Source organism: Aythya marila (assembly GCF_965140915.1).
Source record: "Aythya marila genome assembly, contig: HAP1_HAP1_SCAFFOLD_154, whole genome shotgun sequence".
NCBI lineage: Eukaryota > Metazoa > Chordata > Aves > Anseriformes > Anatidae > Aythya > Aythya marila.
The window spans coordinates 58849-84732 of record NW_028137218.1 but is presented as its reverse complement, the minus strand read 5'-3'; the positions used below and the strand labels follow the sequence as shown (position 1 = coordinate 84732).

Genomic DNA, 25884 nt, shown 5'->3' with positions numbered 1-25884 from the left:
CATCTGCCTCACCCTCAGCTTCAGCATTGTTCCCCCAGGCACTTCTCTGGTGATCCCTGTTTTATCCCCTTCCCCATCATAGTTAATGCTCTCTCGATGAGTCCTGCTAGCTCCTGTGCTAGGATTCATTTCCCCCTTGAAACTCTTTCAATCTCTATGGTTCTACTTAGAGAAGCTCATATGGAGCTGAGTTTTTCATTTGAGACCTAAGCAGTGTTGTTAACAGACCAGTGTTTCACTTACTGCTGAACCGTATCAATGGGTTCTCCATCTCTCATACTGTCCCCACAACATGTAGGTTGGGGGTATGCAGGACAATGCCATGGCACACAGCCAGGACAGCTGACCCAAACGGATTAAATAGATGCTCCAATAGGTGTTCCAGCCCACCATCCCACTACCAAAAACACCTCCCAGCCTGCAGCAGAGAAGCCTACTGGGAAAGAACTGGAAGGCTGTGGGGACCCACCAGCAGGAGCTGGGAAGGCAGTCTGGGTTCCAAGCCCTGCCCAAGGGTCCCACCTTTCTACTTATTCAACTCCTGCAAGAGAGGTATCCCTGCCCGTGGGTGCTGGGCAGGCATCCTTGGGCTCCATGGGGGCCCAAGGCAGCAGAGGGTGGGCACTGCCAGTGAGTGCCTCACAGGGCTTCCCAGAGATCCACTTTGCCTGGAAACTGCCTGTGGCTGGCAGGACAGAAATGTCTCTGTCAGTAGGAATAGTGTCCAGGGACCAGGGGCTCTGTCAGCACCACAGCCAGACACTGACCCTATGACGAGACCCTCCCCGATTGCTGTGTTTCTCAGCTCTGCTCCCCTTGATCAGCCTCAGGAAGACACCCAGATACATGGTCAGGGAAACACTGGACGTGGAGCAAAGCCCCCAGAGGGTTTTAATATGAACAAATACCAACATGCAGCATAAAAACAGGGGACTACCAAGAGGGGAAATACCCATGTGCGTCTGCTGACTGCTGGTAAAGGGACACCATTCCCTGATGCTCATGGCTCTCCCAGTGGCACTGAGCTTTCCTCCCTCCCGGCTGCACCCAGCTGCTCGGCAGGGCTGGGCTCTGCTGGCCTGGGGCTCTGGAACTCTTGTGCAGGGGGCTGCGGTGTCACATCCTGGGTGTCCTCATGGGGACATGCCAGAGACACCTCTTCAACATCGTCATAGCCCGTGGTCCCCAGGAAAGGTGACAAGGTGTCTCCCTCAGCTCCAGGGTCCCCAGCACTTCTCCAGGAGTGCAGGCTTCCCCCTGTAAGCATCAAGGCAGGCTGTTGTGGTGGGGCCTGTGGGGTGCCCCTCGGGGCTGTTTATCACCTTCCTCATCCTCACCAGCCTGATACATTCGGCCCATTCTCCAAGCCCCCACAAAATATCCCAGGACAGGTTCTCCATGGATGGTCAGGCTTTCAATATGGCATGGATTCTCCTAGGCCTGGGGTTGGCACCTAGGAAGTGGCAGTGCTGCATTGCCCTCTCACCTGTGACTACATCCCTGTGCCCATCTCCTTCCTCTGGTGTCCTGGGCACTTCCCAGTCCCCCTGCCCAGGGACAGGATCCTCCCCAGGGTCAGAAACCTCCCCAGCATCATCATAGCCATCTGCTGGGTAATCTCCGGGCAGGACAGGGACATCTGAAAGGAGAGGGAAGGTGGTGGCAATGAGATGTTCTGCAGAGCAGAGGATGGGAAGGTGTGTGGGGACACAGGGCTGACATGCTGCTGGTGTGAGGGTCACAGCAGAGCCTTCATGCTTCCAGCTCTGATGATAAGACTCAGTGGCACTGCTGTCCGTCTGGTCTGTCTGCAGGGAGGAGAAATGGAGCCCTTCCTCCCCTCACCACCTCTTATCCCTGGGTCTAGGGTCTTACCCCTCACCACTTACCTTCCCTCACCACCTCTTATCCCTGGGTCCAGGGTCTTACCCCTGGACCATCCTCCTCCTCATGTGCCTGGGGTAGGGCTGCAGTTGGGTCAGGGACCCCTCTGAAAAGGAGCCTGCAGAGAGCTGCAGTGGGTGCTGTGGGATGAGCCCTGCTGCCCTGACTGGTGGTCAGCACTGCTGGGGATGGGCACCCACAGAGCTGGGGGTGCATGGGGAGGAGACCAGTTCCTTGGAAAGAGACTATTCTCAGAGGGACTCCAACAGCTGCCCTGGGAAAGCCCTTCACTTAGTCCTTGGTTCAGGGCCAGGCAGAGAGGAGCTATCCCCTCTGGGATGGGCAGAGCCGGTGTGGAGGAAGCTCCTCTTTGGGGCTCAGCACCTGGATGCTCTCCCAAAATCCCCACAGCCCAGCGATTTTGGGGACCATGGGCAGGAGCTGCAGGACACAGCCCTGGTCTGGGGCAGGGAGAAAGGGCCCCGCAGATGTGCCTCCACAGGGACCTGCACCCACCTGAGAGACTGAACCTCGGCTGCTTCTCCCACGCCAGGCTGTAAGCGATCTCCTCATACACGGCCTCAGGGAAGGGCTCCCCAGCTCTCCCGAAGCCTGGGGACAGAGGCAGGGCTGATCTGGGGATGGGCAGAGAGGACCCCACTGGGCTCCCTCACCCCATTCCCTAGGCCAGCACAGGGCTGTCCCCACAGCACAGCCCCGCTGTGTTGTGTTGGCACTGCAGCCACATCCCCAGGGAGGGCAGCATCCCAAATGGAGATGGTCTGGGGCAGCATCAGCCTCGCACCATCCCTTTGGAGACAGCCCTTGTGCCCCTTTGGTCCCCAGGTCATATCCCAGTGCAGACCCTGCACCAATTTCCCCCTTTCTCCTCCCCATGGAGCTGCTCCATCTCTGCCCCACACATCAATAGCACAGCCCGTGTCCTGTTGGGAGGTGGCTGACACCATGGTGATGGACTCCACTGCCCCATGCTCCTCCTGCCAGTGCTGCCCAGAGCACTGCCAGCAGTGCATCCTCCCCTTCTCACCCAGCCCAGCTCTCACATTTCTCTTCTCACCCCAGAACTGATGCCTCAGGCTCTGGACTCTCTCCACCCCTTGATGTTGGTGCCCCATGGTCTGTCAGTCAGTGGGGCAGCACATGGGGCAGGAGGCAGCACACGGCTCTGTTTCTGTGCCCCAGAACACCAACACCCCCAGCACCCCCAGCCCTGCCAGGAGGCATCTACCCCCAGGACCACTGGGGAAGGACCCACCTCTGCGCTGAGCCCTGGCGCTTCGCACCTGCCCAGCCAGGAGGGCCAGGAGCAGGCAGAGGAGGGCCCCCAGGATGATGCAGATGACCACAGGCACCGAGATTCTATCGCTGCTGGTGGTCGGACGGCCCCGTGAGGGATCTGCATGGGCAGAAACATGGCAGGGGCAGCATCAGGCATGGGAGAGGCTGGGGGCAGGACATACCTCTCCTGACCACACAAGGCAACAGGGGCTGGGGGGGCGGATAGGGCTGGGTGATGGGGCAGCTCCCACCCTGCTGGGTCCATCACAGACTTCTCCCAGCTGCTTCAGCTTTCTGGGAGTCTCACAGCCCAGCAAGGAGCCCCTTCCCCTGGCTGTGGGTCACAGCGTGGACATGGACAGCCCCAGCCCTGGGGAAGGACAGCTTACCTGCTTGCAAGGGGGGTGTTGCTGTCCTGGGTGCAGCTGCAGGGGAGCAGAGGAGCTGGGCTGAGAGGCTGGGGCTGTGGCACCAGGCAGCCTCCCTGGCAAATGACCCCAGCATGTGCCACCTGAATTGTCCCTCCTGTGGGGCTGGGCAGGGTGGCAAGGACAGGGCCCAGCACCACTGCTCTGGGCTGCTCACAGGACAGTGCAGGCAGCCCAGGGGATGTGCTGGCACATCCAGCCCCACTGAGGCTGCTCCCCACCCACCACCAGCCCCCCACCCTGCAGAAACACCCTTGTTCAGGCCAGCACTGGGGCCATGCCAGGATCCAGCAGGGCAGACACCCAAGCCAGCTCCTTGCCAAGCCCCCAGCCATGTCTCCCAGCCCCACTGCTCACCTGAGCAATGCACAGCCGCATCTGCCTTATGCTGGCAGGCACTGCTGTTCCCTGGCTGGGCCCAGCAGTCCTGCAGAGACAGCTCCGTCCCCCTGCACTCCATCAGCCACATGGGGCCCGTCCCCTCTCCAGCAGCAGCCTGGCCCAGGGCATAGACCGTGGGGCCACAGCCCAGCTGCCTGCACGCCACCTCGGCGTCCCTCATGTCCCAGGCATTGTCACACAGCGTCCCCCAGGTGCCGCGGTGCCAGATCTCCACTCTGCCCGAGCAGCCGTCCTTGCCTCCCACAGCACGGATCTTCTCCCTGTCTGGGGAGGCAGCGATGTCCCATGGCACCAGGACAGCTGGGACAGCCCTGCCAGGTGAGGGGGGCATGTGCAGGGGCAGCTCCCTACCTGTGCAGCTGGTGGAGTTGGGGCATGCAGCCACTTGCGTCCTTTCTGTCCATGTCCAAAAGGAAAGAGAAGTTGGGCTGAAAAGGGCTGCTCTGGGGGTCATGCAGAAGAGAGCAGGGCTGACCTCTGCTTGCACATCCCCATGCTGGGTCAGGGCAGCAGCAGAACCCTGTTCACTCAGGGGACACACACGGCACTGCAGGGAGGACCCAAGTGCTCGGCCCTACAGGGTCCCTGGTTCACAGAGCAGCAGGAGGCTGTCCCAGGAGGGGGGACTCCTGAAAGCCCTGCATGGTCTCCTCTGAGACCTTGCCTGGAGTTGCCTCTGCATCCCCCAGGGAGCTGCTGGCAGCCCAGCTGTTGACTGCTGCTGGTGGACATGGGTGGCTCTGAGAGCTGAAGTCACCTTTGTGCCACCAGCAGCAACAGGGTCTAAAGCAGGAAGTCAAAGCCTCTCTGGGTTCCTTCTCTGCATTTCACCATGCCCAGTGGGGAACAGGACCTGGTGCCTTGATGGCTCAGATTTACCATTGCAGGTGATGTTGGCCTCTTCTCGGCGGTCAGTACACGACTGCGGATTCCAGGGACGAGAGGGACACTGCCAGAAGGAGCTGTTTCTCTTCCCACACTCCACGTGATCCAGCCATGCAGTGCCAGACAGCTTGGCAGAGTTTCTGATTATTTCCCAATCCCCCTCATTCCCACAGCCCAGCTCCTTGCACACCAGTGACACCGTCTCGGTGGTCATGGAGTTGGAGCAAACGCTGCCCCACGTCCCGTTGTAGAAAACCTGCAGGCGCCCGGAGCAGCCGTCGCTGTTCTCCAGCCTCAGGGCCATGAACTCTGGAAGGAGGAGAGGCCCCAGGGACATCCTTGGATGTCAGCCACTGATGGCCTTGGCCCTACCTGGTTCTGCCCTCACCCAGCCTAACTGGCCCCAGCTCAAAGCCCCACTCCCAGCACAGACCTGAACAGATGACTCCCGCGTCCTCCTTGTGCCTGCAGTCGTGCTGCCCCCAGGCCTCGGCAGGGCAATCCCAGAGAGCAGCTTCGGCCCCGGAGCAGTTGACGCCATCCAGCCAGATCTGCCCGGAGCCCTCCCCAAACCGAGCAGAGCCGGCTGCCTCCAGGGCCCCTCCGCAGCCCAGCTGGCGGCAAACGACGGCGGCGTCGGCCAGGTCCCAGGCGTCGTCGCAGACGGTGCCCCAGCGCCCCTGGTAGTAGATCTCCACTCTCCCTGCACAGCGCCCGGCCCCGTCCACCAGCCGCACCCACTGGCTCCCTGCAGCAGGGAGAACCCTGACCCTCAGGGGCTGGCTGCCCTCCCAGCCACAAACCTGGGGGACGTGCAGCACCACTCACCCTGGCACACGACCCCCACGTCCTCCATGATCCCTTCTGCCGGTGTGCTCTGAGGCAGGGAGGTGTTGCAGAGGCTCAGGTTAGCCTCGTGCCCTGCACACCGCACCCCACGCAGCCCCACAGGTCCTGGTCCTCGCTCGGCCCTCACGGGGGTGTAGGCTGCCTCTGCCTCTCCGCACTGCAGCTGCCGGCACACCACGCTGGCCTCCTGCATGTCCCACTGCTCATCCAGGACTCTGCCCCACGTCCCGTGCTGGAAGACCTCCACGCGCCCATCGCACCGGCTCCCTCCGCCCACCAGCCGCAGGGACTTGGGGCCTGGCGAGAGGAGAAATTCAGCCTGGTGCTGCAATGGGGTGCAAAACTTTGTGTGGCCGTGTCACACACCAGGGGCAAATGGACTTTGCAGCACTGCCCAGCACTCACCTGAGCAAATGACAGCAGCAGCGTTCTCCTGGGAGCACGGCGAGGCCCCCAGGGCAGTCACCGGGCACTGCCCCAGGTGGGCTTCAGTCCCGTCACAGTGGAACGAGTCTCTCCAGACGGGGCCGGTTCCTCTCCCAAAATGCCCTCCTCCAGGAATGGACTCAGCAAAGCCACAGCCGAGGTGCCGACAGAGAACGTGGGCGTCCGAGAGGTCCCAGCGGAAGGCACAGAGGGTCCCCCACGTCCCCAGCACCTCCACCTCCACCCTGCCCTCACACGCTTTGCTGCCGTTCACCAGCCTGAACCCTGTGTACACAAGGACAAAGGAGGGTGAGAGAGGCCACATTTGTGCTCTTGTTCCCACAGGAGCTGCAGGAAAGGCCAAAGGGACAGCGTGCCTTTCTCCTCCTGCAGCACTCTGATTTTGGGGATGCAGACCACCACCTCTCCTCACATCTCCCCCACCCAGCACAGCCTAGTGCCCACACTGCTCTCCCGCTCCAACCACAGCCCCCATGGCCATCATCCCACTCAAAGTCCTTACGTGTGCAGGTGACATGAGTGCCATTGCTGTGGGTGCAGGCCTTGTCCTTGGGGGCCCCCGTGGGGCAGAAGGAGAGGACGGATTCATTCCCCACACACTGCAGCTCCCTGTCCCAGACAGGACCGGCCCCTTCTCCCAGCTGAGCTGCCCCATGGACAGACAGGGCTGTGCCACACTGCAGCTCCCTGCACACCACCTCGGCAGCTTTGACACCAAAGTGGGAGTGACAGACAGCTTTCCACTGGTCCCTGTCGTAGACCTCCACACTTCCTGAGCAGGGGCTGTCCCCTCCGACCAGCCGCACAAATCCTGGAGCAACCAAGGAGACCTGTGAGTTCCCAGAGCCCTCTAGCACTTCCATGCCCACCTCCCACCTCATCCCTGAGGTGGCCACATGCAGAGCCCCACGGCCAGCCCAGCAGCTCTCAGTGGGTGCTGATGGCACAAACAGGTCAGGACTACCCTTCTGATCCTCAGAATCCAGCCCAGCACCCATGGGCTGCCCTCTCTCCCAGCCCCCAGCCACAGGCACTGCTCAAACTGCTGCTGCCCGGAGTCCCTGGGCTGCCTGGCCCCAGACCCAGCACAGCAACACCCACAGCACGTGGGCCCAGGGAAACAGGCTCAGGAACTCGGGGCTACTTCAGCCTGCTGTTCCCCACAAGGCTCAAACCAGTTACAAGAAATTCTTGGATCTGCCAAAAAGCCCCGTTGTTCCCAGGGAATGGTGGGGCTCTTGGGGAGCTCTTGTTAGATGGGGCACTTCAGGGGATCCTCCGCAAAGGGGGGTCCTCCGGCAGGGACAGTGTGGTGCTGGGCATGCACGTCCCCAGCCACCTACCATGCATGGGTCAGGAAAGCAGGCAGAGAGCAGCCCTGGGCTGACACAAGCTCCCGGTGTGAGGGCATGCAGAGAGGAGAGCCAGGAGGTGCTGGCACAGCCCCTGGGGCACAGGGCAGGCAGGAGAGGCTGAGCAGTGGGTCAGCACTGCCTGGAGGGGCCATGTCACTGGGGGCTGCCTCTCTTGGGGGGACCCTGGGACAGGAACAAGGTGCTGCTTGCCACCCTGCTCCTCTGCACAAGCCCAGTGCTCCTGCCCTCTGAGCAGCCCCTCTGCTTTGGCCAACGTTCTCTTGGCTGCTGGGGGTACAACCCAAAAGTCCTGGGCCATTGCACGCCCTTCCCTGAGGCTGCTGGTGGCTGGGGGAGCTGCTCTAGATTCCCCTGGCATAGGGACCAGCCTGCCAGACAGGGCCTGGGTGAGTGGGAGGAGAAAGATGGGAATGAGGCAACACAATGGGGAAGGGTGAGGGCTTTCCTCTCCCAACCACAGGCACCTCCCCAGGCTTGGCTGCTCCAGCTTCAGGACCAGGCTCAGTGTGCTCCCACTGGGCTTTCCCCAGGGACAAGGGACACCAGCAGTGACAAACCCAGCTCAGAGTGCAACTTGACACACAGAGCCATGTTCTGGTGTCCACTTGTTTCCTGAGATCACAGCCAGATCCCTTAGAAGTGTCCTCGTCCCAGAAGTAGGGAACAAGTTCAGTCCTTACCTGAGCATGTCACTCCAGCATCCCAGCTGTGAACGCAGAGTGTTTGACCCCATCCCTTGTGGGTGCAGTCAGACAGGGCAGACTCGGTGCCACGACATTCAACATCATCCATCCAAACGCGCCCAGATCCCGGCCCAAAGTGTGCATTCTCATGAGCTTCAAGAGCACCCCCACAGCCCAGCTGCCTACAAACTACTGCAGCATCGGTCATGTCCCAGGAGAAATCACACACGGTCCCCCACTGGTCCTGGTGTTTCACCTCCACTCTGCCAGCACAGCGACTGCCACCATCCGCCAGCCTCACCTCTGCAGCCCCTTCAAACACCAATACAGAAAGGGTCAGGAGAGTTTTGAGCCCCACATTACAGGTCTGTGAGGACCCCCTCCCGAGGCAGACTCCCAGTTCCCACGGTGGGATTCCTGTCCCCATGGGCTGTCTCAGGGGCAGTGGGGGGTTCCTCCTCTCCCCATGGGCTATGCTGGGCTGGGGGTACCCAGCTCTAGCCCTCCTGGGCCATTTGCTGCCCCACAGCCCTCAGCACCTCCTCCCACCCCAGAGGACCCCTGCCCCCACCCATGCCCACCCCCACACAGCCCCCAGCCCTGCACAAGGCTTCCACTCCTCCCCATCCCAGTGTCCCCAAACAGACCCATGCCCCTGAGCAGCTTCCATTGCCCATTGTCTGCCACAGGCACCTCCCAAACCCACTGTCTGGGTTGACCACAAGGATACCAACTGCCCACGTCCCTTCCACATCCCTGCTGTCAGACTGGCCCCTGTGCTTGACCAGGGTCCCCAAGAAGAACACCTCTCGGTGCAGATGCCCCAGTCCCCTTCTGTTAATGGGACACAACCTGCCCTCCTGGAGTCAGTGTTTCCCCAGATCCCAGGGGGAGGGAACAGCACACAACCCCTCTGGGGCACCCCTGCCATTGGCTGTGCCCTGGAGATCACTGAGGGCCACTCTCACTGTCTGGGCCTCCTCCAGATCCAGAGGGACAGTGCTGGGGAACAAGGGGTCACAAAAGGTTACCCAAGGACAAGGTGTCTAGAAATGAAGTCAGGCTTGGGCTGCCAAAAACATGGGAGATATGAAAATGGATTACCCCTCCCACCCAGACAGGCACAGATTAAAGAACAGAGCTGAGAGACTGAGAACCTTCTGCCACTCATATCAGTGGTGCCTGAAAACAACCCCACTCCCAGAGAGATCCCAATGACCCCACTGCTGCCCATTGTCCCAAGGCTGTGGAACAGAGAAGCTGGCACTTACCTCTGCAAGGCTTCACCCAGAGGAACAGCCACAGCACCCAAGGGGACAGGAGTCCCTCTGTCCCCATCCTGAGGCTCCTGTCCTGACAGCACAGCCCTGCTGCTAGTGTTACTGGGGACCCACGAGGCAATGACGATGTTGGGAGGGCAATATATCTGTGCAGATGCTGTCCCAGCTGCAGGAGGAGCCAATCGAAGCAGCAGGCACCTTTTTAGAAGTTATCGGCACTTATCTCCCCTCCGACGCAGCCCAGCTCTCCAATGAACTTCTCCAGCGCTCTTCATGACCATATATGAGGGACGGCTCTGCTGCGGCTCTCACGTCACTGCGGTGGGACATCATCGTGGGGTAGGGCTGGGTGTGGGGGCAGATGGCTCTGACACCCCTTGCAGCCTGCTGTGGGAGCACGGAGCATCTCCTAAGCTGTAGCATCCAAGAGCCCAAGGTGTAATTGTCCGGCCGTCTCTGCGCCATGGGATCCAGGGGACTGGTCCTGCAGCGGGGCTGTGTTAGTCTAGGAAGAGACCAGCCCCTGCCCCTGCTACAGCCCCCGCTGTGCTGGCAGCAGCAGCTGGGAAAGGCCCTTGGGCAGGGCCAGAGCTCCATTATGGGGGTGCTGGTTGTCCCGTCCCTCCCCAGGGAGCCTCCTGTGGGGTCCCGGCAGCAGCCAGAGCTGGTCCAGGGTCTGCCCTGGCAGCAGAGCTGCAGCCCAGAGCCTCAGGCGTCTCCCTGGCTCTCAGCGTGTCACCCAGGGGCCGTTATTCCCCGCGGCGGGTCGGGAGCTGGAGCCTGCCTGCCACTGCAGGTGCACAAACCGCAGCCCACGTGACATGGCGCCCGGGCAGGAAGACGGTGGTTTCCTCCTGGCCCCGTGCCCAGGCATGGCCCTGCGGTGCCTCCCAGCCTCCTCACAGCTCCAAGCCTGGCAGAGTCCAAGAAGTGTTGGACAATATTCTCAGAAGTATAGTTTATTATATATATATATAAATATAAATACACACATATATATATACATTTTATATTTTTAATAGAACACACATTTTTATGAATATATACTATATATATATATTACTTATACATTATTATATTTTATATATTTTATTAGATTAAATATAATTCTTATATATTTTATGTATTATTATATAGTTCATATTATATAATATATAATTACCGATATTATATTATAGATTATATTATATTTTTATTTGATAAATATTTATATTACATAAAGTATTCCAGTATATTATACGGTATTATGTTATATTATACAGTATAATATATTATATTAATTATATTATATATTTTATCTTATTTTATTTTATTTTTCATTACATTAATTTTACATGTATTATACATATGTAAAAGGTTTATTTTTTATAAATATATACATTACATATTTTACTATTTTTAAAATATATTTACAGTTTGTATAGTTTTTTAGATACATATATAATTTATTTTATTGTCTGGTGGCTGGAGTTGGACTCACTGATCCTTGATTCTTTCCAACTCGGGCTATTTCATGATTCTGCCCAACTCAGCTCCAGGTGATGCCATAGCATCGTCACCTGCCATGAGCCTGCTCCTGGCCTGTAGTCAGACAGCAATGACCTCACAAACACCTACACAAGTTCTTGGCCTGTTCCAGGCCTGCCACCTCCTCAGGCACCAGTGACCTCACAGGTACCTGTACAATCCGTGGGCCTTGCCCTGACCTATCAGCTAATTGATCACCAGTGACCTCCCCACAGACCCACACAAGCCATGTGCTTATTCCTGGCCTCCTGGCTTCTCAGGCACCAGGGTCCTCCCAGCATCTAGCACAGGCCACCCTTGCTCTCAGCCACTTAGTTACACTGGCACCACTGGCATCCAAATGACATCCACAGGCCAGGGGACTGCTCCTGGCCTATCAACTCCTCAGCTGACCATGACCTCATAGGCACATGCTGCCTAATGGAAGGTGTCCCTGCCTGTAGCAGAGGGATGTGGACTAGATGGTCACTAGAATTCCTACAACCCAAACCATTCTATGACTCTGTGATTCTCTGATACCCTTGCAGCTGATGCATACTCGCCATGGAAGTAGTCAGGCTCCAGTGACCTTCCAAGAACTTATATGGCCACGCACCTGCTCCTGCCCTGTCAGCTACTCAGCCAAGAGTGGCATCACAAGTCCATTCCCCAGGCATGGGTCTCCTTCCTGCCTGTCATCTTCTCAGGCAACAGTGTCCTCACAAGCTCTTATGAGAGCTGTGGGCCTGCTGGTGGTCTGTCAGCTCCACAGACACCCCTGACCTGAGCACCACATAGACACCTGTTTGGTTTCTGTTCCCAATGAAGTAGTGTGATGCACCAGTAGACAGGTGCCTGGGGTTTCTGTTGTATTTCAGGAATAATCAAGCATGGTGTGCCATCGCTGACATGACATCATAAGCTCCCAAAGACCCACACAAGCCATTTGCTTATTCCTGGCCTACTGGCTTCTCAGGCACCAGGGTCCTCAAAGTGTCTAACACAGACCACCCTTACTCTCAGCCTGTCAGCGACTCAGGCACCACTGTTATCACAGGAATATTCACCTGCCATGGGCCTGCTCATGGCCTATCCGATCTTCAGCTGACAGTGACCTCATAAGCACAGATGATCTATTGGAAGATGTCAGAGTCCCTGTCCATGATGGGTGGTGGCTGCTCATGTTCAACTGGCTGTTGACCAACATCCCCAGGTGTTTTTCTTCTGGACAGCTTTCCAGCCACTCTTCCCTAAGCCTATGCTACTGCATGGGCTTGTTATGATCCAAGTGCAGAAGCATTGTTGAATGTCATGTGATTGGACTCAGTCCATCAATCTAGCCTTTCCACATCCCTCTGCAAAGCTTTCCTACCCTCAAGCAGATCAACTGTCCCACCTAACTTCTTGTCATCTGCAAATATACTGAGGGTGTACTTGATCCTCTCATTCGGATCGTAGATCTATATATTAAATAAAACTGGACCCAAGCCCTGGGGAATGTCACTGATGACTAAGCTGAACATCTGGTCAACTGACACCAACTGGACTGAACTCCCTTCACTCCTTCACTCTTTGAGCATGGCCATTTAGAAAGTTCTTCAACCAGCAAACTGTACACTTGTCCAAGCCATGAGCAGCCAGATGGGTTGTCATTCTGCAGGGCTACTTCTGGTGAGGCTGAGTGCATACTAAGATTTATGCTTTTTCTAAAGTCCTGTTCTCAGTCCTTTCAAACCAACTAAGCATGAAGCTGGTGCTTGTGATGAGCTGGTGCTCAGGTCGTGTTCCAGTTACTTGCTATATCATGTATCATTGTCCCTGAGTTTGTACAGCACTGGCATTCTCGCACTCCCTTGTATCTCTGTTTGCTTGAGTCTGCGGTGTCAATGGTAGTTCAGGAAGACTGGGAGGGGAGTGGCTTCAGGGGAAGCACGAGGTTGCTTCTGTCACAGTGGGACTTCGGTCTGTCTGCACAGTTCAGTGGCTCAAGCTGTGACACAGCCAGGAGTTCCACACTTCAAGGGAATTGCAAAGGTAGTTCCTTCCTGAAGGGTGATGCCATCCTGAGTCCTGTCCTTGCCTGTGCATCTATCAAAGGGTCAATATACGTTTGTCCTCAGAAGAAAGGCCCCATCACAAGGGGCTGCCTAGAGCTGGGCTCCTCTCCACAGTTCTGACCTGGAGTCTTCTCCTGCAGGGCCTCTCCCTGGACTGCATCCTCCTTCAGGCCACATACAACTGCTCCCACATGGGGTCTTCCATCAGTTGCCATGTGGAGATCTGCTCCAACATGGTGCACCATGGGCTGCAGGGGAACTTCTGCTCTACCACCTGGAGCACTTCCACAGCCTATTTCTTCACTGACCTTGGTGTCTGCAGGGTTGTTCTCTCAGCTTCATGAGGCCAAACTGCTTCAGTTAGGTGACTAGACCGCAGGAATGCAGCATTTGGGGATTAGGTGTTCAGGTTAGGGTTTAGGGATTAGATCTTGCCTTCCAGGGTTAGTAGTTGGGCAGAGTATTAGAGGGAGGTCTGTGTTTACTGCGTTGGCTTCTAGTCTGTGTCTACTGTAGAGACTATGTTATGTTATGTTGGCATTTTCTTCAGGGCTCTGTTGAGGAATCATGTTAAGGCTGGAATTCAATGCTAGGGATGAAAGGCTGAGGAATAGTGTGAGAATTGAGCTAAGAGTGTACGGTAAGGCCTTATGGATTTGGGACTTGGCTAACCCACGCCAAGTGAGATTTGGGGTTAGGAGTAAGAGTAGTGAATTCCTTGCAGAGAGAGGGATAGCATTTAGATGTAGGGGTAAGTAGGGCTGATGGTTACTGCTTCAAAATATTGCCAGGGCTTGACATGGATGTTTTCCTAGTAAGTGTTGCAGCAGCACAGCCTTGCCTGAACCCCTCTCACCTCTTCCAGATCTTTCCTTTCTGTTAGCCAAGTCCCTCTTCTCTCCCCCAAATCTCCCACCTTTATTCTCTCAGCTTTCCCCTGGTCTCCCCAAATGTGTCACCCTGTTGGGGGCAGCTTTCCGAAGGCCTTTATGACCTCAGAGGCTCTGCCTCCCTGCTGTTGGCCAGCCAGCTGCTGGGACAGACGTTACCTCACAGCCAGGATCCACAGGGCTACAAGGAGGTGTTGTGCTCAGCAGGCCTCTTCCCAGCCCATCCAGGAATACCCGGTGTAGGGGATGCCCTGCACAATTCCTCAGGTACCCTGTGGGCCGAGCAGCTCATGCTTCAGAAGGCCTCCCACATTTCTGGACTCACATTTCCCTGGGAGTTCTTCAGCTCCTTTAGGGCATCCTGAAGGAAATGACCACCTCAATATGCAAAAACTTATCAAGCACTGAGTGCACATGTTAGGGAAGTGTTCAAAACTCTCTGTGGTGGGTGAGAAAGTCTTTATGTCTAGATTTGTTTCATTCAAGTGCATTCCCAGGGCACATTGCCTGCAAAGGAAGATGACCTTGAGTCACTGTCTGTCCCACAGTATACTCCTAGGGAATATCTTATGGAACTTCTGCTCACTGGTAGTCATCTCTCCACGCCCACATCTTGTGCACTCTCATATGGAGAATAAAGACATGGACTCCTGATACATTAATTCGATATCCCTCAGAGGAGGAAATATAAACCACTTGTGTAAGCTGTGGTAAGAGCCCAGTCTGGGAATGGTGGTTGCAAGGAGCTGTTCTGGGATCATTGCCCTGAGGCAGCATTTCCCAGAGTGTGCAGAGAACAATGGTCCATCCCAGCCCCTGCTCTGCTGGTCCTCCCTGTCTCACCCAGGAGGCCAGCTCAGCCCAGACCCTCCCAAGCTCTCCACACCTTCATCTCCTATCCTCTCCCCAACCCAGCCCAGAAGAGCATCCCATGCTGGGCAGACCCCAAAGCATCAAATGGAAAAGTGGAGGTCAGTTGCAGTGTCCCTGCTGCTGCCATCTGCAGGAGATTCCCCTCCCACAGGCATCCTGCAGCCCCCCAGGCCAGCCCCACTCCCCAGCACAGCACAGCACCACACTGCTGGCCCTGGGGTTCCTCAAGCAGCACCATTGCACACCCACAGTGCCCTGCTCTGCTCCCAGGACACCCCATGTCCCACACAGCCTTGCCCCAGCCCAGTACATCTGAACTGGCCTGAGCAGTCATTCCTGCAGCCCCTTCCCATGCTGCCCACAGCCCCCAGCTGGTGGTGCTGCTCTGCAGAGCAAGGGGACTGTGGTGCGTGGGGCCATGGGGGCACTCTGAAGGGCCGTGCTGGTCAAGCTGGGAAGACAGAACCAGCTGGTGTGGGGCACTGGCACTGAGTGCCTCCCACACAAGTGGTTCCTTGGCCATGGATAGCCGGCACAGATAGCCGGCCTTCTTGAGAGTCAGAGACTCATGGAATAGCCCGAGCTGGAAGGGACCCACAAGGATCATCGAGTCAAACACATCTCCAATGTCAGGATATGTTTTGGGGTGATTCACTGTATTCAATCTATGAAATTTCACCAGAGGTATAACAACCAATTCAACAGAGAGCTTTCCTTATGCCTGCTGTGTTCCCTGGAGTTGCAGAGCTCCGCTTTTCCTTTTCCCACCCAGATTTAGCACCTCAGGGTGGCTCCACCTGGGACGTGCCCGTGCTTTATGGGTTCCATGTGCTACTGAATCCTGGGCACACACTGTCCCTGCCAAGTGCTTGGGGTCTCCAGGAAGCTCCCGCTTTCCTCCAGAAAGATGCCTGCCTGCCATCATTCCTCTCGCCTATTGTGTACAGAGGCAGGTGAATTCACTGTCTCTGTGGTGCTATCCAAGAATAGGGAACAATCACAGGTACACCCTGGCAGTGCTGCTGTGGCAGGATTCTTCTCCCCTCCCCCTCTGCCATGTGTCTCTGAAGCTCCACCACAGGTCTACAAGGAAGGGTATCAGGCAAGTAAGTCAATGTATGATCCTTTCTTTTATTAAAATACACAGAAAGCCTGACCCACCATTTATACAAAGACTTGGAGTCACATGAGACAGGTACATACAGTGTACGAAGGTATGACCAACGATGTTTCTTTGTGGGGAACACTATGAGAAGTAAAGCAAAGTAAAAAAGAAAAAAAAATAGAAACAAATAGAAAGATTTCTGGGTCTGTATACAGTTAACATTAAGAACACAGGCAGTTTATTCCTTCTGAAAAACCTCCATTCATCACTTTCCACATGGCTTCCTTCAGCTCCTGATTCCTCATGCTGTAGATGAGGGGGTTCACTGCTGGAGGCACCACCGAGTACAGAACTGCCAGCAAAAGATTAAGGGAGGAGAAGGACATAGAGGGGGGTTTCAGGTAGGCAAAAAAGGCAGTGCTGATGAACAGGGAGACCACAGCCAGGTGAGGGAGGCATGTGGAAAAAGCTTTGTGCCGGCCCTGCTGTGAGGGGATCCTCAGCACAACCCTGAAGATCTGCATGTAAGAAAGCACAAGGAAAACAAAACACCCAAAGGCTAAACACACACTAGGCACAATAAGCCCAACTTCTCTGAGGTAGGCATCTGAGCAGGAGAGCTTGAGGATCTGGGGAATTTCACAGAAGAACTGGTCCAGGGCATTGCCTTGGCAGAGGGGAAGGGAAAAGGTATTGGCAGTGTGCAGCACAGCATAGAGAAAGCCACTGCCCCAGGCAGCTGCTGCCATGTTGACACAAGTTTTGCTGGCCATTATTGTCCCGTAGTGCAGGGGTTTGCAGATGGCAATGTAGCGGTCATAGGCCATGATGATGAGAAGAGAAAACTCTGCTGAGATGAAAAAGAAAAAGAATAAAACTTGTATAGCACATTCCGAGTAGGAGATGGTCCTGGTGTCCCACAGGGAATTGGCCATGGCTTTGGGAACAGTGGTGGAGATGGATCCCAGGTCTAGGAGGGTGAGGTTGAGGAGGAAGAAGTACATGGGGGTGTGGAGGTGGTGGTCACAGGCTATGGCTGTGAGGATGAGGCCGTTGCCCAGGAGGGCAGCCAGGTAGATGCCCAGGAAGAGCGCGAAGTGCAGGAGCTGCAGCTCGCGTGTTTCTGCGAATGGCAGGAGGAGGAACTCAGTGGGGAAGCTGCTGTTGGACATTTGCTGCCTCAGAACATGGTTGGCTGTCCATGGAGGAAAAGACTGTGTCAACTTAGAAAAACTTCTCTGCACAAAACCTCATTTGTGTTTCACAGAAACCCTCTCCACAAGACGTACTGTCTATTCCCTATGAGCTCTGTTTCTTTCTGTCTAAGGGTGCCTAAGGGATCAGGTGGATCATCTGTGTGATCAGCATGATTCAGTACTGTGCTACGGTATGTGGTATAGTGCATTGCACACGGATCTCAGATGCCCACAGTCCAGAGGCATGCTCTTTGAGCTTCTGCCCCTTCTAATAACCTGACAACTCTTATCATCATTATCATCCCCATGATTCACCCTCATAGCAGGCATGAAAGCAGAGAGTCCAGAGAGTGCCTTCCCTTCAGGTAGCTCCTGCCTTGGACTTCCCTGACAAGAATCTCCCCACAAAATTCCCTGGGGGTGCTGTGGAGCTCTGAGGAGCCTTCCCCAGGCAAGAGCCTTTGGGCACCAGCAGGACCCTGCCCTACCCTGTCCTGTAAGGGGGCTCCTTCCACCCACAGCTTCTCCCCATAACACCCTGGGCAGCTCCCTGAGCAGGCTGAGTGCTGAGCCTGGCAGGTAGCAGAGGCTCTGCCCCGGCACACAGCCCCTGGGGCATGGCAGAAACCCTGCTCTGTACCACAGCCCTGGCCACCCCTGCCTGCACCCTGGCTGCACAGCCTGCAGCTGGCCCTTAAAGAAGGAACCCTCATGTCCTGTCCCTCTGACAGTTTGGGCAGGCAATCCCTGCTCTAGAGCTTGTCATACTCCTCTGCAGTATAGAAACTCTGAGAGTGCTCCTGAAAAAATCCATAGGCTGTGGGATTTGCCAGCAAATCTGGACATGGAATTAGGAACAAGAGCTGCATGGCCCTGTAGCCACAGACTTACCCTGTTCAGGGCTGTGAAGATTTCTCCCGCAGTGAGCTCTCAGCATCCTCCCTCCACACTGCCTTTAACATCTCCCTCCCTTCTCTCAGCCGCCCTTGTCCCTTGTCCCCTGCAGGCAGTGCCCCCAGCCCTGCTGCGCTGTGCAGAGGAGCTGCTCCTGGGCAGAGCTGTCTCTCTGCAGCACTGCCCTCTTGCCAGGAGCTCCCCTTGGGCCCATGAGCCTGGCCCAGCTCATCAGCATAGGGAGTGCTTGATAAGTCCCTGGGCCTCCAGGGGAATCAACTTTGAAAAACACTAAAGTAATCATTTATGTTCCTTCCCTCCATTGTAGTGGGAGCACTGTCCTTTTTCATTTCAGAATAGGTATGATGTCCAAGGATCACCTTTCCATGTCCTGGTTTTGGGCAAAACACCCACCCAAGGTTCTCCCTCCCCCTGCTTATGGAAGGGTTTCAACTGAGTCAAACCAACCATCTCATACTTTTTTTTTATCTCTGTTTGCAGTTCAGAGGCTAGAAGGCGGCTTATCTTCCTCTCCCATGCCTCACAGAATCCCACTGTAGTTGGGATTCCTCTTGCCTTGGTTCAGGTGGGTACAAACCAGGCAGCATGTAAGCTGCTTGTCTCAGCTCCCAGCACTTTGAATAGAGAAAGAGACCAAGAGGGAGCTGTTCAGAGGCAGACACCAGGTGATATTGGAGATGGCAGAGTGACATCTGAGTGACATCTGAAGTGCCTAATTCCTCTGGGCCATAAACAGAGATTTTATTATGGCATGTACAATATAATATAACTGTAGCCATTGCTCAATAGCAAAGAAATAAAAGAAATAAAAGAATTAAAAGGCATGCTGTGACCTGGTTGCCATCACTGGAACGTGGTGGGACCACTCCCATGACCGGAGTGCTGCAATGAATGGTTATGGGCTCTTCAGAAGAGAAAGACAGAACAGAAGGGGTGGTGGTGTGGCTCTCTATATTAGGGAGTGTTTTGATGTTGCAGAAATTCAATCTGGGAATGATATTGTTGAATCCCTGTGGGTCAGGGTCAGAGGGAAAGCCAACAAGGCAGGCATCCTGGTGGGGATATCTTATTGACCGCCAAACCAGGATGAGGAGACAGATGAGGCATTCTACAAGCAGATTTTGAGCTGGTCAGGACACTGGTTGGCAGAGTCCCTTGGGAAGCAGTTCTGAAGGGCAGAGGAGTCCAGAAAGGCTGGACTCTCTTCAAGAAGGAAATCTTCAAGGCTCAGGAGCAGACTGTCCATCCCCACATGCCCAAAGTCCAGCCAGTATGGAAGAACAGAGAGCAGAACAGAGAGTTGTGGCTAGAGTTTAGGAAGCAAAAGAGGTTTATGACCTTTGGAAAAGAGGGCAGGCCACTCAGGAGGACTATAAGGATCTTAAGAGGATGTGCAGAAACAAAATTAGAAAGGCCAAAGCTCATCTGGAGCTCACTCTGGCTGTTGCTGTTAAAGATAACAGAAAATGTTTTTATAAATACATAAACAGAAAAAAGAGGACTAGAGAATCTCGATCCTTTACTGGATGTGGGGGGAAACTTAGTGACAAGAGATGAGGAAAAGACTGAGGTGCTTAACGCCTTCTTTGCCTGAGACTTTAGCAGCAAGACCAGTTGTTCTCTGGGTACTCATCCCCCTGATCTGGTGGAAGGAGGATGATCTGGTGGAACTAGCTGCTGTGCGTCAGAGAGGCTGGGAGTCCAGCAGCAGTGCCATGGGCTGGAAGGATCACAACCAGCTCACTTCAACCTAGGCAGATTCTGGCCCAAGAAGGGAGTGTTTTATAAGTATGGTATTACGAGGGCAGTGGTGCCTCAGAAACTTCAGTAAGTCTAGAAAGTCCAGTAGGAAGCAAATGGCTGTTTAACAGCCTCAGAGTTGACTTCTTTCTGAAGCAGCTGACAGGTCATCCCTTGACTCCTGGCTGGGATCTGTGCCGTTAGGCTCACCTCTGGTGGTCTCCATGACAAGCCAGCAGATGTACCTGCTCTGCACATAGTTTGTGAGATCCTCTCTTCCTAAGTCCCTGGCAGGCCCCATAGAGGAAGAGGTCTTGAAGAGGTTTTGTCATGTCAGAGGTTTCAGCTTTTGCCTAATTCATCCTTCAGGACTGCTTTCAGTTTTTGACACAGAGGGGGCCACTGCCTCTGAGATGTCTGGGGGATCACAAAGACTTCGTGAGGGCAGGGAAAAAGTTACCCTGGGTCCATAGGAGCCATTCTAGAACCAAAACATGTAGGCAGGAAGCGCACTTTTGTGGTGTTGCAGAGCTGCTGGGCACATTGCACGGGGTGCTCCGACAGCCTTTGTGTCCTTCTCCATGCTGCCTTAGGAGCTGCTTCTTTCTCAGGAACAGAGTAGCCAACAGAGGTGAGACAGATACTCTCGAGTTCATGAAAGCCATCAGAAAGCTGCCACTAAGAAGATGACTGATATGGGGAAGGCAGGAGGAGCCTGGCCAGGAGAGATGTGAGATTTGGGGGAGGAAAGAAGAGCTTGGATAGCAGAAGGTAATGATTTTGGAGAGGTAAGAATATTCAGGTAATGCTGATCCCACCATAAAGCTGACTTAAAGCAGTCATGTGAGGCCCTTACCCTTTTTTAACCTGTTACATTAATAACTAAATCTAAATGCCACTCTACACGCTGACAGGACTCCACTGCTCTGATTTTGACCACAATATCCCTTGAAGCCAAAATTAGTCCATAACCCCTTTCCATTACCTTTCCTCTCTTGCTCACCCTGATTCCTTCCCTTAACACAAAACATGTTCCACACTAGCACTGTGTTGAACTTCAAGTTGGTGATGGCAAAGTTGAGAGCCTTTGAGTAAGGATTAAGGGATGTACAAATAAAGGGATGTTGCTGTGGGAATCCAGCTGGAGGAATGTGACTGTGGAAGTGACTGTAAGGTCACTTCTGTCTCTGCAGTTGATAGGGCAGCAGCAGGAACATGTCACAGAAAGGGACTGTGAGATCACTTCTGTCTGAAGCAGCTGACAGGTCACACTTCTACCTGGGATCTGTACTTTTCAGCTGACATCTGCCAGTGGTCCTGGTAGGCCAGCAGAAGGCACCTGTTTGGCATGCTGACTGTGGGATCCCCTCTGCCCACATACCCAGAAGGATCCAGGCAGAAAGAAGACCCGCATATGGGTTGTCCTGTCCCTTCTACTTGAGTCCATGACTGGACAGCAGCAGGCACAAGACTTGAGTGTGTCTACAGAAAAAGCTGTAAGGTCAGCAGCTGGACCATGGCTTAGAAGATGCTGGTGACGTGACTGCTGTCTGGTTAGTTGACAGGCCACAAGAAGGCCGATGGGTTGGGATGCCTACTTTAGGAGTGGTTTCCACCCTGTTGGAGCTTTCTTTGGTAGTAGGAAAGAGCAGGAGAGGAAAACCTTCCAGAAAGTGCACCTTGGAATGTTGGCACTGGCCATGAAGAAGATAAAATGTCCCTCAAAGAGTTGTGCTGTGCTACTAGAGGTCACCCAAAGAGTATCTTTGATCAGCCCATGGCTTTGTGCTTGAAGGAACAGCTGGAGAGGGTTGACAAGACATTGGTGAAACCAGAGAAATGCCAGGATGAGAGCAAGGTGGTGAACAGAGATGGGTGTCTGCAGCCATCAGGGAAATAGGACAAAGTGTGGGGCAGAACAGGGTAGGTGTTCATTGTCTGTAGGTGACAATGAGATGGGTGCTGTGAAGAAGAGAAGGCCCCAGCAGCCCTGACATTTTTGTCCCCTTGGATAGAGCTTCTGAGGAGATGAGATACAGTCATTGCAAGGGGGCTTATTGCTTTCTTGAGACCCTGTGCAGAGGCAGGGAGGTGTCACACCACTGTTCTTCTTGGGGCATCACACTGCCCACCATATCCCACAGACCCCAAGCAAGAGCCCAGAGCCAGACATGGGAATGCAGGACATTCCCTTCCAGTGGCTGGAGTCAGGGCCTGGACCTTTTACTTCAGCACAATAAACCCAGACTTTTCTCAGCACAGTGCTTTGCCTATCTGTAATCATGGCCTCCAATTATCTGCCCTAACAAGTCCCTGAGGAGAATCTCCTGGTAACGGCCCTCAGTGGGACCCATTAATACTCCAAGTCACTTCAACTTTTCCTTCTGACTTTACTTGCTCAAGCAATTACACCATTCTCCTCTCATTACCTCAGGTTCACAGACTGAGCGCAAAAATCCACCATGGAACTCATTAAAATGCAGAAACAACTAAAGAACCATGTCTTCCATAGTTTTATTCAAGTCTTCAAGATTAGGACAACTAATTGGAGAGCTTTCATAGTGTAGTTAAGGAGGAACATTTTAAAAAGCACCTATTACAAATCTTTTCTCATTTTAAAGGGTTAATTTTATGGCATTTCAGTTTTGAGCATCTTTCTTCAATTGATATTAATCCAGGGCTTCTCCTATGGAGACGTCCATAGGGAGGAAAAGCAGAGTCTTCAGATCTGACAGTGCATGGTCAACCTTGCTCCTCACCACCCCAACCCTGACATTTCTCTCATTGGCCACCTGGTGCTTGCATCACTTTTTCTTACTCCACACTTCTGCACTGAAGTCTGCAGCTGGATGTTACAGCCCCTTTGCACCAGCTCCCACCTGCTTTCCTTAGAGACCTGGCTGCACACAGAAGGGTTTTTCCGTATTATAAAACAGGCAGGAATAAACATGCAGCAATTTCCCAAACAGCAAAACAAGTTCCTCATCTTGTCTCCAGTCAGGTTTACCTTCCCAAAAGCATGACTGTAAATTAAGTATTTTCTACTGACTGATAGGAAATTCTAGGTTTTAAGATTACTATTATTCCGTATGATCTTAATTCAATGATAAATGATGAGGAGCTTGCTACAGAAACAATTAAGCAGACTGCTAATTGATGGTCAAGCTTGAACTCAATGAAGCTCAAAGCAGCAACTGGGTCAGTGAGAGCAGTCTGAACGATCAAAGAGTAAGGGGGGGCAAAACAGGAGAACCATGGGAAGTGCATAGGTCCAGACAGGCAGCTAGAAAGGAGACATTCAATATGGATAGTTTATTCAAGAGGGGTGGAAGTGCCTGGAAGATGAGGGAGTACACCATGATGGAGAAAGCAATGAAATGCAAGTGCTCATGACCATCAGTATTTCTTCTCCTTTGATGAATAGAGATCCTGAGAATTCATCTGAAGAAGGATGTAGATCACTGGTGAAGGAAGTGTCTTTTTGTGCCATCACCAATGCAGATTACAAAATATTTCCACAAGTCATGGTAATATGTCCCACCCAAATCTTGTCATCCTGTGGGGCAGGGGAGAGGGAGCTGACAGCCAAGGGACACATTTGGGTGACAAAGAGGGAACCCAGCAGAGACAAGGAGTCAAGGCAGTAGAGTGGGGGAGGCCAGGAGGAGCAGCCCAAGGGGTGCTGCTGCTTGTGAGGACATGTTTGTGCCAGCAGCCTGAGTGGGCAGCAGCTGTGTGGAGGCGAGGGGAGTCCAGGGAGCACATGCCAAGAGCCCTCCTGCCAGCAGAAATAAGGCCGGGGCCGAGGCCAAGAGGAGAGGCAGGCCCAGGGCAGGGGTCTGCAAGGGCCATGCCCCTGCAGCAGCCGCACTGGCCCTCAGCAGATGTGCTGGCTGGCACACACGGGGAGGTCCTGGCATGCATCAGAGAGCATCAAGGAAGGCGCTGGAGAGGGCTGGGGTGAGGCAGGTGGCACAGCCCCAGGCAGGGGATGGCTGGGGTTCCCCTCTGCTGCAGCCGCCGCATGGAGCATGGCAGGAGGAGGGCACGCAGGGCTTGTGGCCACAGTGCAGAGCCTGACCCTGGACACTCCATGACCACCTTGCAGGTCCTGGCAGGCTGCGGTGAGGGGACAAATGCCCTGGGCCCTCTTCCTGCTCTGCCCAGGCCAGCAAGGGCCCAGAGCGGCCTCCTCTCCCCTACCCCTGCAGCTCTGGGTTCCGTTCACGCAGCCCTGGCTCTGCAGCACCGAGCCCTGCTGGGAGTCCTCCCCTAAATGCTGCCACCGCTCCAGGATGCTGCTCTTGCCCTCTGCCGGGCAGTGCCCAGCCCAACCCAGCCCCTGCCCACCTCTCCCCACTTTGATGCCCTCTCCCCAGCTCAGTGGACCCCAGGCCAGCCCAGCCCAGCCCAACAGCCCAAAGGTGGCTCTGGGCCTCCCCAGCAACCCCAGGGCTGGGGGCAGCCATGGCTCAGGAAATTGAGGTCCGTGAAGCTGTAGGAGTCCTGGTCTCTTGCCTGGGAGATCCACAGCACAGAGTGCCTGTGTCCCGCAGGGCCAGCCCCACTCCCCAGGCCAGCACAAGGCACAGGGCAGCTCCAGATTCCTCTCCAGGATGACATTTGCCATCAGTCCCAGCACCTTTGGGACACTCCCAGGCCAGTAAAAGGACAGCTACTATTTGCTGGCACCACAGCTGCTGGGACAAATGCAACTCTGGGCTTCCTCAGCAGCCCCCACGCTGGGGCCGGCCATGGCTCAGGAAATGGACGGACATTAGGCTGCAGTCTTCTTCACCAATGTTATAAATTGCCCCCTTAATAAATTGTCAGAGAGCATTGTATTAATCATAGAAAGGAATTTATTGAGTAAGTAAACAGCAAGCAAAACAGCGCTGGGCGGCCAGGGAGTCTCTGCTCCGCCAACGGCGCACACCTCACCCCCGCCAGGGTCCCTTTTTATATCTTGGTAATTCTGGGATTACATAGCACATCCTGGTATGTTCTGCGACTGCGCGCACTGCTGCTAGGGGGGTCATCTCTGTCCCTCTGGTGGTCATGAAGATGAAGGCTGTAGTCTTCCTCAGCATTGTGGTTCAACTTGTTTTTTTTTTTTTTTATTTGGTCATGTTGGCCCAGTATGAGACAGAAAGGCAGGATGTTGATACACTAGTTTAACAACTTATCAGGAGATGGTTACATGAGCTTTGCAACAGTGTCTTTGAACAAAAGAGGCAACTGAGATGCAGAAAGAGAGAAGGAAAGGGGGTTCTCTTCTTTTGTTACATTAAGCAAAAGAATTTTCATACGGTCTACCCAAGCATTATAGAGCTCCTTACTTCAGCAGGGAGCTTTCGCAACTCCCACTCCTCAAACAGAACTCCTTGTTTTTTATAATACAAAAGACAATGAACAAACATTTATGGTTTGTTCAAAAACCCTCTTCCTCTCTGCTCAAGTGTATCTAGCGACTCACCGAGGCTGTCCGTGTCCAATCGTCCTCATGGAGCAGTCACTCCTGTCCTAGCCTGATCATGTCACCTTCCTGCTTACTGTGGACAGCGATGGGTATGGGTTGGGGCAATCTTACCTGTCCTGGAGAGCATTGGCAGCTCTTCCTTCCAGCTGACTTCTCAACGGGAGAGCAGCAAGGAGTGTGCCGTGGTCTGTTCCAATCGCCGAATGATTCTGGCTGAAATAGAAGCTCCAAATAGAGCAGCATCCCTCTGTGAACATGGGCAGCCCCTGCCTCTCTGCCCGAGGCTCTACCGCGACTCACCGAGGCCGTCCGTGTCCCATCGTCTTCATGGAGCAGTCACTGCCCTCCTGGCCTCATCGTGTCACCTTCCTGCCTGCTGTTAGAGGCAGATGGATGTGGGTTCGGGCAATCTTACATGTACATGCCCTTGAGAGCATTGGCAACTCTACTGTCCAGCTGAGTGCTCGAGGCCAGACAGGCCAGGATTGTGCCATATCTGGCTGAAAAAGGAAAAGCAACAAACGGAGCAGCATCCCCCTGTAACCATGGGCAGCGCGTGCCTGAGTATCCAAGGGTCTCCAGCGACTCAC

General features: G+C 54.4%; 2 protein-coding genes across 2 annotated transcripts; both read right to left on the bottom strand.

Moving 5' to 3' along the window:
* Nucleotides 1-1000: 1000 nt before the first annotated feature.
* LOC309891023 (antigen WC1.1-like) lies at nt 1001-7057 on the bottom strand (the record flags this gene model as incomplete). The annotated part of the gene is made up of 10 exons (XM_082785418.1): nt 1001-1257; nt 1487-1675; nt 2401-2496; nt 3161-3301; nt 3969-4409; nt 4893-5207; nt 5332-5646; nt 5727-6044; nt 6153-6458; nt 6871-7057. 10 exons carry the CDS (start codon nt 7055-7057, stop codon nt 1001-1003), a joined length of 2565 nt encoding a protein of 854 aa, XP_082641544.1.
* A 9128-nt stretch (nt 7058-16185) lies between these two features.
* Nucleotides 16186-17136, bottom strand: LOC309891022 (olfactory receptor 14A16-like; the record flags this gene model as incomplete). The annotated part of the gene is made up of 1 exon (XM_082785417.1): nt 16186-17136. The coding sequence occupies one exon, from the start codon at nt 17134-17136 to the stop codon at nt 16186-16188; it is 951 nt and encodes a 316-aa protein (XP_082641543.1).
* Between the last annotated feature and the right edge of the window lie 8748 nt (nt 17137-25884).